The sequence below is a fragment of the Notamacropus eugenii genome, chromosome 2 (genome assembly GCF_028372415.1).
Source record: "Notamacropus eugenii isolate mMacEug1 chromosome 2, mMacEug1.pri_v2, whole genome shotgun sequence".
Taxonomy (NCBI): domain Eukaryota; kingdom Metazoa; phylum Chordata; class Mammalia; order Diprotodontia; family Macropodidae; genus Notamacropus; species Notamacropus eugenii.
This window is the reverse complement of record NC_092873.1, coordinates 311,150,987-311,166,858: the sequence shown is the minus strand read 5'-3', so window position 1 is coordinate 311,166,858 and position 15,872 is coordinate 311,150,987. Positions and strand designations below refer to the sequence as shown.

The window sequence follows — 15,872 nt, the reverse complement described above, 5'->3', positions numbered from 1 at the left end:
TGATGTAAAATCAAAAGATGGCAGTACAAATTTAAGACTGACAAAAAGCATTGTCCCAACGGTTCAAATAAGTTACTTTTGACCCACTCACTTTTACCTTTAATCTGTTCCTTCTAGTATGCCTTTCTTTCTTTTCTTTGACAAACCATTCCCATCTCTACTTCAAAACACACCTCCTGTATGAAGCTTTCTCAAGATAACCTTGATCATTCAGTTACTCTTGAATACTTCTGTGGATTTGTGATACCAGTAGAATACTCATTTCTCTTGCATTGTCTTATACTCTTTGCTGTAGCATGCAGGCCATCTTTGCCTTCTATTATCGACTCCTTTGCAAATCATGTCTATTTTGTTAGATAGCCAGGTGGCACAGTTCATAGTTCATTGGATTTGGAGTCACTCCAACCTGAGTCTGAATCCTTCCTCAGACACTTTTGACCGTGTGAGCCTGGGTTGTCTGTAAAATGAAGATAATAAAAGCACCTACCTACCTTATAGGGTTGCTGGAGGCATCAAATGAGATCATATGAACAAAGCACTTTGAAAACTACAAAATGCATATAAATATTTAGAATTGGTTATTATCAGCAATCATTAGCAATTGATAACAGTGATAATTATTACTATGGTATTCCTTCAAATTCCTCCAAGATCATAACATATCACAGAGCAGGTATCTGGTAATCATTTGTTAATTGTCTTAATTTATTTGAAGGTCAATCAGTCAGTCAACTAGCATTTATTAAACACCAACTATCTGCCAGCCCTGACCAAAATTTGCCACAATCAGGGTTATTAGTGGAATAATATAATATTTCTGAAGAATTTACCAAAGATTCAATCAAGTCCCATAATGATCCACCACAAGGATGGACCACATCCGTGTTGTAAAATAGCAATTTTGATATTTTAGCAAGCAGCAAATTTGGATAACAATTTTGGAGGTAGATAAATAACAAGGAAAAATGTGGTGTTGGTCTTAGAGGTCCTTTAAGGTCCCTTTAAATTCAAATCTCTGACCCTGTGACTATGATCTCTGTATGAAGTGTTTATGTTAAATTCTTCTCCCAACACTAGGTATTTTTTAAAATCTTCAGCATTTCACTAGTGGTAATTAAATCCTAATGTGAGGCTGCTTTCAAAGCTTCTAACAGTGATGTTAGAATAATTCAAAAGCACACATGGATCTCCTCTGCCAAGTTGTACCACCCTTTCAAATGAATTTGCATACATAAGTATCAATCTAGACTTACAATAGAATTCTACAGATTAGTACTATCTGGGCTGTAAGTGTGCATCCATTGTGGAAGAAAAATGAGAAAGTTGTTCACTGAATTCATAAAACCTTATTTAAAAACTGATGATTAGCTGAACCATGAGAGATAACTAATACTGCCTAGAGCCAAGTATTTCTTTTTTATGTCTGGTCTTGAAATATAACTGAAGTGGACACAGGGGTACTGAATATAAAGAAAATTTATAAACCTCTTCAGGAATTACACATGGAGTATCATTATAATTCAAAAGAATTTCCCAAACCTCCAAGTGGCAAACATCCAAGTGAAATGTAAGGTTTTGCCTTGTTTTAAACAAAATATCCAATATATAGAAATTTAAACTTATAAAGCAGGCAATTTAGGAGGTGATTATAAAAGGATTTCTTTTTTACTTTACAGTCATTGCAGGAATCCTCTAATTAGCTGCACTATAATTAAAAAATAATCTGACTGCAAAAGAACCCCATTTGTTTGCAAAAAGTGAGATATGGGCACATCAAGGTACAAGCCCAATTTTTCCCTTTGACAGAAACCACTTAACCCATCCAGAAAGATTTCCCCTGTGACTCAACAAATAAGGCTGAAAATGTGGCTCAGATACTCCTTTTGTCACAAGGTCTTGTAGAGAAAAGAGTCGGCTTTAATACTAAAATCACAAAAGACTTTTCTTAAAAAATCCTCAAGTGTGGAGCAGGGGAGTTTTATAATCTCCCCCTCCCCACACTAGCAAAAAGACAGAAAAAAGAAATCTGGAGCAAAATATTCTAAAAAGCTACCAACTGCAACACCCTTAAAAATTTCTCATGCTTCATTTTTATTAGTTCTTGTCTAAGCAAAAATAGCACCTTCCCTAAGCATACAGTTTTTCAAACGCCTAGTGTTTCTAAGGAAGTACTTTTGTTATACCAGACAAAATATCAACACCTACAAAGAGATTAAAACCGCTTCTAGAACCTGCAGAGTATTAATTGGTCTGACATTAAAGGATTATATACTTCCCAATAAAGAAGAGTAATAAATAGAGTTTAAAGGCCAAGAGGGAGGGGGAAAGGGGGCAGAAAGCTCACAAACCTCAGGATGCTCTTTTTAAACACACACAAGCCAAGGCAGTACCAGACATCAGCTGACAGCCTCCATTGAGATTACCATGGAAACAACATCCCTTGGGAAGCTGCCATGTGGGTAGGGTGCTTTAGAAATGGTGATGGTGAATATTGCTGGCAGGCAGATGAATTTCAGCAGGGTTCACTCCTGTACACATTACAAGGGCAATCCATCTTTCAAACGAAAACGTATCTTTCTAGTGAGGCACATCAAATGGAGTAATAAAGCACTGAGGCTGGTGTAATTACAATCCATTTACCTCTACAAAACAGTCACATCCGTCCAGATAATTGTCTCTTTCCTCTCCCCTGCCTGGCCCTCATTCTCTAAGAACTAAAAGACGTATTTGTGTAATTAATCGGTGACTTCCTCAGCCATCACATATGTATGGATACAAAAAAGGGACTGTGTCAGAACCCCCATTAAGGGCAGATTTCAAACATTCTTCAAATACACATTGGGCAGAATCACTACAATTTACCATCAGAAAAGGGGTAGGAGGAATCTAAGCCCAGGTGAGGGTTGGTGTTTGAGTTTATATCCTCCAGCCAGAAAGAAAAACACCGAACGGATTTTATGTTTATGCAAATTAAATCCAATCCTGGTAGCTAGGCTCAAATGGACCCATGTTCACAGTAAATCAGCAGCATAGAAGTGCTATTATTCAAGGAACATGCCTTAGCTCTGTGATGCCATCTCTCTCATCCATTTTCTAGTACTCCCCAGGGCAATTCATAGTGTTCCAAAGATCCTGCCAACTGAGGGAATTGTGCAAACAACAAGCCAGATTCACTGCTTTCTCCTCAACTTCTGTTCACAAAAAAGCATTCAGCATATCAAGAAGGCAGGATCTTACGTCTCCCAGCTTTGCAGAACACTCAAATTCTGACCTCCATGTCCTCAGCTAAAAATTTCAAGACATCATGACAACTACATTGGGACTGGTGCTTTTCATTGATACTTGGTCCCAAGCCACAAAGAGCATGCCCTGAAGACTTGAGAAGACAGAGCTGGAAGCAGCCTTAGAGTTCATCCCCTCACTAGCCTTCTTCTCTTAAGATAGGAAGAAACTGACACCCACACATGGGAACTGACTTGCCTAAGGCTACACAGTCCAATGGCATCCGAGATAGCCCTAGGATCTAGTTCTCCACTTCCCTCTCCACCACTCCACAACTGTCCATTTCCCAGAAATACTGGCTAGTTGAAACCTTACAATGAGTGGCAGTTGAATCTATCCAAGCAATCAATACTGTTTGTGAAGGACAGGAATCGCCCGCCCTTCCCCCCAATATAAACTTAGCCCTCCCCAGAGCACAAGGCACTAGCCATCATCAACATAGAAGAAGCCTAGGTTTGCACTAAGCATGGAGGGATATAAAGCTGAAAAGTGCCAATATCCACTCTTGTGGAACTGATAGATTAACGCCAGTTAGACCTAGGTGTGAACACTAATTAACTAATTAACCTGTATGACCTAGAGGAAGTTAATTCACTGGGACTCAGTTTCTTTATCTGTAAAATGAAGGGGGCAGAATTAAATGACATCTGAAGTCCCTTCCAGTTTGAAATCTATCATTCCTATACAAGTTCTTGTAAAATTCTTAGTGCGGTTTTCTATTACTAAAAGCTTACAGCTGCACTGAGACTTTTGGGACAGTCATGTCTATATCTATATATGCACACACAAATAATTATAATGCAAATTAGAAAATAATTAAGTAAATAGGAGAGGTAACTTCCTTGTTTAGAAACCTTTAATTGCTCCTCAACGCCTACTGAATAAAATAAAAACTCCTTTTTTATTTGTGCATTTTCAATTTTCAAGTCTTACTTTCTTTATGGTACTTCTCTCTACACAAATAATGAACCCCTCTGTCCCAATCTTCACCCAGTGGGGTGCCCCTCCCCCACAGGGATGTCCTCTGTGCCCCACTCCACCTATGAAATCCTTCTTTCAAATCTAATTCTGGTTCGACCTCCTCCATGGTGACGATCCCTTCAAGTGACCCAGACTAACCTGTAGACAGAGTGCTGCACCTGAAGTCAAGAAGACCTAAGTTCAAATCCAGCTTCAGCTACTTATTAGCTGCATCCTCCTAGGTAAGTCACAGCCTTCTCGGGTCTCTGGGACAATAACAGCACCTGCCTAACAAGGTTGTTATAAAGACTGAATGGGATGCTGTATGGAAAGTGCTTTGTAAATACTAAAGTCCTATATGAAAGAGTCCTCTTCCCTTTCCTGTTTGAATTTCTCTATTTGCCTTTTCTTATGCATTTAAAATTTACCAACTTACTGTACAGTTGTGCCCATGTCTCAGGTTTCTACCAGAAGACATGTTCCCTGTGAACATGAACTGGGTCATTTTTTACTATTTGTATTTCCAGTACCTAGGAGAGGGCCTTGCATAGAGCAGACATCGAATATACATTAGTTAAACAGAAGAGAATAAATGACTGGCACATTTATCCATCTAAACTTGTAAGACATCTGTGAGAGGGGGTGTTCTAATGAAAACCTTCTTTAGCCTCTGTTATAATTTCCCGTCTTTCCTTTTACATCTTCCTGAATCCTCCTGAAATGGCAATAACATACTGTTTAAACCTCTATTTGCTGAAGGAAGGAAACAATGAGATTCTACCTTCCTTATTTAGTTAGCAAATATACCTTTCTAATTATATTTTGCTTAGGCTTGCCATAGAGTGAGTTAGCAACAGAATTAGTCTGAGGCTGCTAAATGCCACAATAGGCAGAAGGTTGGCCGAAGACTCAGGAAGTCTCTTCCTCATTGGGTGTCTCTGTGCAAATCATTTAATCTCTGTCAGCCTCAGTTTGTCTAAATTAATTGATTTATCAGAGGCAATTGGGGTTAAGTGACTTGCCCAGGGTAACACAGCTCGTAAGTGTCTGAGGTTGGATTTGAACTCAGGTCCTGACTACAGCAATGCTCTATCCACTGCACTATCTGGCTGACCCCTATCAGTTTTTCTAAATTTAGACCAATGTTTCTTTCAACTTAGGAACTGGCTATGTTCTAAAAGTCAGTTGCTTGGAATTAAGAATACATTTTCCCACAAACCAGTGTAATTGCTAGCATCTTCCTTAAGCTCACAAAACCCCTAAACTTTTGGTACTTATTATCTATAACAAATAATGTTGTCCTAACAGTGGTAAATCTGAATCCTCTGCCTCTCTCTGAGTCCTCCATCACCCCTAGGTCATGAGAGTGATGCAATAGTGGGCTGCGATCTATGTGGGTGGCAACACTGGCCTCCTGGCTGCTCCTCACACAAGATGCTCCATCTCTGGACTGCAGTCATTGTCACTGGGAGATACCTGAAACTCTCTCCCTCCTCATTTCTACTCCTTGTTTCCATGGCTTCCCTCAAGTCTAAGACAAAGCCCTCCCTTCTGCAAGAATCCTTTCCTGGTGCCCCTTCATGCCAATGTCTTCTCTCTGCTGCTCATCATCAATGGAGGCTGTCCAAAGCTTGCTAGTACATGCTTGTTTGCCTGCCATCTCCCCATTAGCTCCCCAAGGTAAGCACCTTGAGGGTAGACACTGTCTTTTGCCTTTCTTTGTAACTCCAATGCTTAGTACAATGCCTGACATATAGTAGGTACTTAATAAATGCTAGATGACTGACATGAAGGCATTGAGAGAAACTGTCCAAAGCAAAAAGATGGGAGCTTAGGGGGAGTGGATGGCAGGGGATCTTTCTGGTAGTTTCCAAAGAAATAGTAGCAGAGGGCTTTGCGGTCAAGCGAGCTGTTTCCAAGTCAGAAGCCTGGTGAACAAAGGGCATTTCAAAGGAATGTGGGATCGATGGATGCCAACTTCCTTAGGCAGGTTTGGGAGTTTGGAACAGAAATTTTCAGGATAGTACAGAACAGAAGGAAAGAAGATGACGTGAGAGTTAGAAGCAGCAATGAGCAAGTCACTTACACGCAATGGAATGCAAACTCTTGGCAAGACTAGACCATAAGACCAATAGCAGAAGAAGAAGCTTGTGTGGCAGTGAAATGGGGAAAGAAAGATCTTGAAGACCTCTGAATAAGTGATAAAATGTGAATATGAAATTACTACAGCCTTCTGTGGAGAAGGGAGGGTGGATGGAAAATTTAGAGAAGTGAGGCAGCTAGGTGGCACAGAACACTGACCCTAGAGTCAGGAGGACCTGAGTTCAAATCCTGCCTCAGATGCTTACTAGCTGTATGACCCTGGGCAAATCACTTAACCCTGATCACCTCTAAAAAAAAGAAAAAAGAAAATTTTAGAGAGATGAAATCATGTAGAACTGATGTGTCAAACTCAGGGACCTCACACCCTGTTGTCATCAGAACCAGATAAAATATAATTGGGAAATGCTTAACAAAAAAAAAAAAAACCAAACATAAACACAATACAACATAGGATAATGCTAATTTGTAAATAGTATAAGTCAATATGCTGCCTGCAGGGATCTGTTTCTATTTAAGTTTGAGATCACTGATTTAGAAGTTCACCATAAGTAATCCCAGGGTGAGATGGTAAAGGCCCTCAGTGGGGTAGAGGTGATAGAAATTAAAAAAATAAAAAGAGTATGGCATCTGAGACACCAGAGAACAAATCTACAGGGCTAGGATGGCTTGATGGATAGAGAAGAAAGATTAAGGTAACACAGTCTGTACATGTCTCACAAACCAGGCTACAGTTGGGGCACAAACTGGGAGGGAGGAGATCTGGGGTTTCTAGCTCAGGCTATATATACTTACCTAGCCATGCAACAATGGACAAATTACTTCATCTCCATGGAGGCTAGTTTGCTTTTTATCTATAAAATGTGCCTGGACTTCCTATCTTTAAAAATCTGTAATTCTGAGTTGGGAACAAGTGACTGGCTGGGGATGGTGGATGGTTATGATGACTTCACTTGGTGACACATGATGACCAGATAAGATCAGGACCTCCAGATGGCGATGACCTGAAGACAGCTAGAGAGAGAGTCTAATAGGCTGCTAGCCAGGCTGTCACTAAAAATGTGTCCAGAATGATACTGAAAGGAGATGAACTCAACTGTGGATACCCTAGTGGGGACAAGCACGCATGTGCCATTTTATATCAGTAAGTACTTCTGCAGCAATATTTTGCTTTATTCTCCTCTTGAGACTTGACTTTCATGCTTCAAGGTGTGGAATAAGAAATGAAGACTGGGACAAAGTTCCAGTTCTCATGCAAAGGAAATGGGGGGTAGATTCATTTTCAAGGAGATTTAGAATGCAGTTAAAGAGCTGACACAAATGATTACTATCTACCTAACCATTTTGCTGCAAAGAGTGTGTGGAAGGAACCAGGGTAGGTGGCATGGCATTACCTACACTGTACATCTGTACAGTTTTCAAAGTACTCCCATCCACATATAATGGCACCTTCCCTGGGTCCTGATGACAATCCACTGAGGAAGGTAAGGTAGGATATTATTTTTTTTTTCATTGTTCTGATGAAGATGGTGAAGTTTGAAAATGTAAAGAGATATATTCAAGATTTTCAGAAGATTTGAAGCTAGAAGGGATCTGAAAGATTCATGTGGGCTAGGGGTTCTTAACCTGTTTTGTGTACTGGGTGCCTTTGGAAGTCTTATGAAACTGATGGATCCCTTCTTAAAATAATGTGTAAATGCATAAAACAAAATATGTAGGACTTACAAAGAAAACTGATGTATTTGAGACATGATTATCAAAATAATAATAATTATTAAAAAACCAAGCTCATGGACACCAGGTTAATAACCCCTGATTCAGACTAAATCCCTTATTTTATATATGAAGAATCTAAGGTCAAATGGCCTTAGGTGATTTCTCCAAGGACACACAGGTGAACCTCAGACCCCTCATTCCAGAGCTGCTTCTATTATCTGACAATGCTTCTCACTCTCAGGGGGGATACAGAGGAGAATTGTAATAACTCCACACTGCATAATTAAGAAAAAATAGGCTTCTGATTAGATTTGACATCAGTCTGAATTTTGTACTTTTCTCCAAAGCACAGAGGAAAAAAGAAGAAACACTAGCTTTAAGTATGGGTTTGTTTGTTTAAATTTTTCTTTGAATGCATCGTTGCTAAGAAAATCAATCTGATCTCAATAGAATAAACTACTCACATTCCCTTGACAAAGTCTTCTTGGACAACTATGAGATTATGCCAGCCCAGAACAACGTGAGTCGTAGAAAACATTCCTACAACAGCTCTATAAATGTCAAAGATGTAGACAAAGCAAAGATGTCTAATGTTATAAATAGAAGAATCAGTAATTGAACTAAAATTCCGCAGCAAAGTGCAAGGTTTTTGTTCTTCCTCTCTTGGAGCTGGTTCGTCATTCAAGGTCAAAGGAAGAACAGAGCGACCAACGACTACCTGAAATTTTATTCAAACACCCCAGAGAAATGCAATCAAAACACTGCTAAGATGTAGTCAAGATGTTGCTCAATCGGCAACAACAGCTAAAAGTATTAAGACTCAGTGAAGGTGGGAATGTACAAGAACTATGTTTTCTGATGGTTCCAAAGGAACTGGCATGACTCTTGAGGAGTGTTCTGACCACATAAAATTAGAGCTCCCACCTATTCATACCCTGTTGCTCAGGAAACCCCTTACTGGGACTATAATTGAGGGATATACAGTTAAAATTTAAAATGACCATATCTATAAAAACTATTTTTTACTCAAAATAGTCAAAGGGCTCTCTGAACTGGCTGATGGGGGTATAGTGTTGTTTAATGGTTAGAGCTGGACTTGACATCTGGAAGACATAGGTATAAGGCTTGTCAATGACACATACTGATTGTATAATCCTGGGCAAGTCATTGAATCTCTCAGTGTGGCTCCCTAAGACCCTAAGTGGGGAAGAGGGAACAGGTATTTTAATAAACACTTACTATGTGCTAGGCGCTGTACCAAGCATTTTCCAAATGTCTCATTTGATCCTCACAACAACCTTGGAAGGTAGGTGCTATTATCATGCCCATTTTGCAGATGAGGAGACCAAGACAGACAGAAGTCAAGTCACTTGCCTAGGGAAACACAGCTAGTTCAAGTGTCTGCCACTGGATCTGAACTTGGGCTATCCTGATGCAAGGTCAGGTGGTCTATCCATTGCACCACCTAGCAGCTTTATACTACCTTTGCTGGTGTTCAGTTATTTTTCAATCATGTCTGACTCACAATGACGCCATTTGGAGTTTTCTTGGCAAAGATACTGGAGTAGTTTGCCATTTCCTTTTCCAGTTCATTTGACAGATGAAGAAACTGAGGCAAACAGGGTTAAAGTGACTTGCCCAGGGTCACACAGCTAATAAGTGTCCGAGGTCAGCTTTGAACTCAGGAAGGTGAGTCTTCCTGATGCCAGGCCTGGCATGTTGGGTGGCCTTGTAGGAGGTCATTTACAACACTTGCCCAGGAAGGGCAGCCAGGGATGAGAAGGAAATAAGCCACACTAAAGGGATCACAGACTAATGTTGGTGTTTGAGTCAAAGTAAATAAATGAGTATGCCTGTGTAAATGATGCTGTGTGGTCCTTGAGGCCAAGGGCTGTTTGGTTTCCATCTCTATATCTCCAGGGCTGAGTACATGGTAGGTATATAATAAGTGCTTACTGACTTTGATTCAGTGTATTTTTGTATATTTGTTGTTAGTTATGAAACACAAAATTTTTAACACTGAAAAAAACCTCTTCCTAAAGATTAGGAGCATCCAGTGTGTGGTGGAGAGTATGGGGTTGGTCATCAGAGGACCTGGCTTCAAACATCAGCTCTGCTACTTTCTGCCTGAGGGACCTCAGGCAAGTGTCACTGAATCTCTCTGAACCTTGGTTTGTTGGTCTATAAAAGGAAGGGGATGGATTGGAAGAATGAGTTAATAAAAAAGGATTTATCATGTGCCAGCACTGAGGATACTCATGGAAACAATAATATAGCACTTCCTTAGGGAGCGTACTCTCTAAAGGGGTGAGACAACAGAGATGTGGAGTGGAGGCCTAGGAAGGAAGTTTTGGGATGGAGAGTCCCGGGGAGTCACAGGGCAATTGACTGATGTACCCTTTCCAGAAACAACAGTAGTCTTGATTACTGAGCTCAGGGCAAAGGCTGAAAAGGAAGGGTAGAGAAAAGAGGGGAGAATACATATGGTGGCAGATAGATGGTGAGATGGCCTGAGTTAAATGTAATGTGAAGAAAAAGATCATCTACAGCCAGCTTACTCGCTGTGGGACCCTGGGCAAGTCACTTAACCCCACTGGCCTCAGTTTCCTCATCAGTAAAATGAGCTGGAGAAGGAAATGTGCAGCCACTCCAGTATCTGTGCCAAGAAAACTTGAAATAGTGTCACGGAGAGTCAGACACAACCGAAAGACAGAACACCAAAAATAACAGCCATTGGCCAGGTAAGTTTGCACTTACTTAGCCACAATAGAGACAAAGTTCCTAAGGCAGGAGTTCCAAGGATTAACTTCCCCAGGGACTGGCAGCATGGACTCTGGTAGGTCCAGTGCCAAGAGTGCTGGTCCAGGTAGGGGAGAAGAAGGACGACAAGAGCAGGCCAATGGAAAGATGGCTTGGGTGGAAGACAGGCTGGGATAGCAAGATGATCTGACATGGGATGTGCTCCAGGGCTCTCTCTTCTTTTCTCTCTATGACTTCTCTTTCTTGAAGATCTCAGCAACTCCCATGAGTTCCACTATCATCAGTTCTACTATCATCTCTATGCCAATGACGTAGCCTTCACCTCTCTCCTGAGCTCTAGTCCTGTAATCTCCAGTGCTTGCTGGCCATTTCCACTGGGACGTCTCTTTGGCATCTCAAACTCAATGTGCCACAAAATGAAGTTGTTACCTTTCCTCCTAAACCCACCTCTCCCTCCAAACTTCCCCTTTTCTGATGAGGGCATCAGCTTTCTTCTAGTCCAAACTTGGGCACCACATTCAATTATTCCCTCCCCCTCATCCCATGAATCCAATCAGTTGACAAATCCAGTGGATTCTAGTGGCTCTCCATCTCTCACATGTGTACCCTTCCATATACTCCCACCACAACTACCCTAATGCAGACTTTGTTCTCTTCCAATTCCATGGCTTCTCCCAATGCACTAACTTGCCACCTCAATACTGTATCATCAGGATGGAGTGCTGGGCTTAAAGGAGTCAGGAATATCTGAGTTCAAATCACAACTGTGACACTGAGCTATATGACCCCAAACAGATCATAACCTCTCTGAACCCAAGATTGATGATTAAAAACACTTACAGTTTCTACCTCATAGAGCTGTTGTGAGACTCAGATGAGATAATGATGCACAGATAGCATTTTGGAAACCTCAAAACTCTATGTTAATGTCATCCATTAGGATTATTCTTATAAATTATTTAACAAAACGGATGGAAGCTTCAAAAACAGAGTGTCTATTTATATAACAAGATCTCAGGGAAAGTGACAGTTAAAATAAATTGAGTAACAAAAGGCAGATAGAGAAATACAAAAGTAATTTTCTTCTCTAATTAGACATTGACCAATTAACTGTGTATTCCCAAGATACAAAACTGTCATCCTGAGGCTTTAGTGATAACCAACAATCATGTGTGTGAATAGGTACCCAAAGGAAAGAACTTTAGTGAACTGTGGGAATCTTGTAATGGCAATTGCTTTATACGGCCTCCCAATATCACTCCCTACGATATCCTCACTTCACCTCCTCTCCTTACAAATTCAAACATTGCCATAAAATCAGAAAAGAGGACAATATGACATTCATATCACTGGACAAGGCAGTAAGATCAGAGATGTAGAAGAACTACAGAGACTGGTCAGCAGTTGGTACTTACATTATAGAGGGGGATGGTCTTCATCACTTTATACTGTTTGGTGGGGTCCATCTTGTACAGGTGACGATCTGTGACAAAAATTGCTCGATCTTCCACTTTACTAAATCGATTTACCTAGGAGAAAGTCAAACCAGAGAATCCCCTTAGGCAGGAAGAAAGGTTGTCTTAAAAAAAACATCCAGAAGCTGTGAGGAGTGGTTTTTGAGACCCTAGGAGTAAACTATAAGTAGCATTGGCTGATTTAAGTCTATGATGTTCAGTCGACTTCTTGAGGAGCCCTAAGATGAAAGGGACAGTTTCAACATCATGGAATTTTACATTTTAATTGGTCAAATACAAATAGCAGCAAAAAATACCAGCATACATGGTGTCCCAAAAGTCTTAGTGCAGTCATTAAGCTCTTTCTTTAATGACAATAAAGATGCTATGATTCAATGACAGATAAGCTTTAATGGCCTAAAACTGCACTATTTTTGTATTGAGGGAGATTAGCCCCCCCCATTATCCAGTTAAGCCCAGGAATTCCTCCCTGTTTCTACCCAATGAGGTCTCAGAAGATTCTAGTCCTACTAGTTCATCTCCTATCTGATTGATTCTAACTCCCTACCAATTTCTCCTTATCCTAAGGTTCTTTCCTACCCATTCCATACCATTGTCTGTTGGTATTGGGCTTGAATAACTGTTTTTTTGTTTTGGTTATGAAATTGTCATATTAGAGGAGGAGAGAAGAAAAAGGAGGTCTTAGTGACTGGCTATAATACATAATAAAACATAATAATATAATATATATGCACAATATAATAGCATATATCATATTATATATAATAATCACACACCTATATAGTAATATGTAACATTTAAAGTCTGTCATGTTATATAATTTTACACACATATTGTAATATATAATAACATATTTAAAGGTCTGTCATATATAGTAATTACATTCACATACAGTAACGTAACATATAACATATTTAAAGGTCTGTCTCTAATATTGCATCATATTATTTGTTATATTTTAACTGAAGTCAGCTAGTCATACCACTATGTTTCAAAAATCCACTGCATAAAAGCCAAACTTCTCCATAATCTACCTGCTTAACTTAACTCAAGAGTCAGGAGGCCTGGTCCAGCCTCAGCTAACCTCTTTAGGTCTCAGTTTTCTTATTAATCTTTTTTTTTCCCGAGGAAGTTGCATGAGATGAGCTCTTCAGTCTATTTCTAGCCCTGTGATTTAACCTCATTTCCAACTTCTTATCAACAGGCTCTTGTCCCCTAGATCTGCACTACTCAGTCCCACCTGACTAATATGTTTGTCTCATTCTCTTTTGCTAATAATTTCAGGTCCGGCTCAAGCCCCATTTCCTCACTGAAGATTTCCCCAATGACTCTAGACCTACACTTGACTCTCCTTCCTGAATTCATACAACACTTAGAAGCAACACAGCCATTCGTGCTTGATCTTGAGCTACTTCTCATATGCCAACTTTCTTCCTATGCTCTTTGGAGGGCAGTGAAAGGGCATTTTTCTCTCTTGAATGGACTGAGCACTGGTACTCAATGACGAATTGTTGACTGGCCCTAATGCTACTTGTCTCCTGGGATTTTCAAAAACTCTTGCTTACCCTTCTCCTGTTCTGAGTAACATCAGGCTGATTCAGGATGATGGGGAAGGTTTTATAGGACCAAAAAATTCCAAAGTGTCAGAAGGAAGAGCCCTCAGGAAGTGATTTCTGAAAGTCCCATGTGTTCAGCTTGGTCTCAAACCAGAGTTTCACCTCTGGGCTAATAGAAGGGAACAGTGGATTGGTAGCTTTTAATTAGTAATGCCACTTTACTCCACTTTATTACTGTAGCTAATTGAGATATGAGTATACCGCAGTTCACAAGTGGCATGGGAGTTTGTGGAGAGTGATTTATTTATTTAGGCCCCCCACGTGCCCCCCCGGGAGTTGGAAGTTATTTGTATTAATTTATTTCAACATACATTTATTAACTTCCTCCTGTGAGTGGAGGACTGGGCTAGGTGCTGAGTGTCACTAGCAGCTAAGGTACTGAAGGAAGTAAGATATTTTTATCTATGGGCCTGCCTTCAAAAACCTTATAGCCTGTTAGGGAGATAGAACAGATACACAAACAACCCTAATTTGAGAACCTTAAAACCACCTTATTAATAGTGTAGTAACTGCTCCCTGCTAGGTGGTCCAGTGGATAGAGTGCCAAGCCTGCAGCCAGGAAATCTGGCCTCAGCCACTTACTAGCTGTGTGACCCTGAGCAAGTCACTTAACCCTGTTTGCCTGTTTCCTCATCTATAAAATGAGCTGAAAAAGAAAATGGCAAGCCACTCCAGTAGCTTTGCCAAGAAAACTCCAAATGGGGTCACAAAAAGATAGGCATGACTGAAAAACAACTAAACAACAAGAAATTGCTGCCTGCCTTCTTCTCTCTTTCCCAGACCTGCCAGATTTGCCATATCATCTTCCCACAATTAGTAAAGTCATAATAATGCCACATTTTTGTTTCAGTAACCAGAAGAAAGCTACTAATAATATTGAACATTATCCCTATCGCAGTCACTTTAAAATAAAAAGGATTTGGAGATTTCCACAGAAGAAACAGATAGAACCAATAATGCTGAAAGCAATAGGCCTTGTCTTATACAAAGGAAGGCACTTAACTTGAAACATCTTAGGTAGAGGGAGGAGCAACGGAAGTGGGGAGGTGAAGGGAAGGAGACACTATTAGTCTAGAGACCAGGGTCTAGCCAGATCCCAGGAGAGGCTGTCTACTATATATATATATATATATATATATATATATACACATAATGTGGTCAGCGGGGAAGCCTGCGCACTGAGTGAAAAGCTACAGCAAGAGGAGAATGTTGGTGATGTGAGAAGGATCCTGAGGGAACAGGACATAGTCCCTAACCTATATCAGCCTCTCCCCCTTCCTCTCAGTTTGATGCATGTACCCCAGACTTGTCCTGTACGGAACTGCTCACTAACGGGTGGGTCAGAGGTTCTATAGGGAGGGGCAGAGACTTTATAGCTCGTCTGGTTGGTTTCTCACATCTGGTGTCACAGACAGGTAGGAAACTGGCAGTGTTCATCAAGGAAGAGTCTAAATATGGGGTAAAGAGGGGGTAGTTTCCCTAGAAAAGGAACAGTGGCCTACTGTTTATCTCATCACTATAAGCAAGTTAGTAAAACTGGGTCTCTAAAAAAAGAAGTTTTTTTCCCCCAGTACTACATATCACTTTCAGTTTTTTGAAAAATTATTTCTTAAAATATACTTTTGGCTTATTAGGCCTAACTTAAATCAAGCTATAAGTCCAGGATGGCAGCTAGGTGGCTCAGTGGATAGAGTACTGGTCCTGGAGTGAAGAGGACTCATCTTGGTGAGTTCAAACCTGGTATTAAACACTCATTAGCTGTGTAAGTCATTTAATCCTGTTTGCCTCAGTTTCCTCCTCTGTAAAATGGGTTTGTGAAGGAAAGGGCAAACCACTTCAGTATCTTTGCATTTTTGCAAGAATTTGATATAGCAGGTTTAAAATAATCTTAAAAAATGAGAGAGAGGAAGGGAGAAAAAAGGAGGGAATAAGGGAGAGGGAGGGAGGGAGAGAGAGAGAGGGG

The 15,872-nt window shown here is 40.3% G+C and overlaps 1 protein-coding gene across 3 annotated transcripts in view; it reads right to left on the bottom strand.

The window, feature by feature from the left end:
• MYO1D (myosin ID) overlaps positions 1-15,872 on the bottom strand; it is a 395,320-nt gene that overhangs the window by 127,124 nt on the left and 252,324 nt on the right. The window contains exons 20-21 of one of the 3 annotated variants that reach the window (XM_072644959.1): positions 12,234-12,347; positions 262-457 (exon numbers count right to left, since the gene is read on the bottom strand). In XM_072644959.1, the coding sequence (XP_072501060.1) occupies positions 425-457; positions 12,234-12,347 (147 nt within the window). In that variant the 3' untranslated portion in view covers positions 262-424. Of the gene's footprint in view, positions 1-261; positions 458-4,406; positions 4,531-12,233; positions 12,348-15,872 lie in introns of those variants that run through there. The other 2 variants (XM_072644958.1, XM_072644957.1) reach the window with 2 other exon arrangements.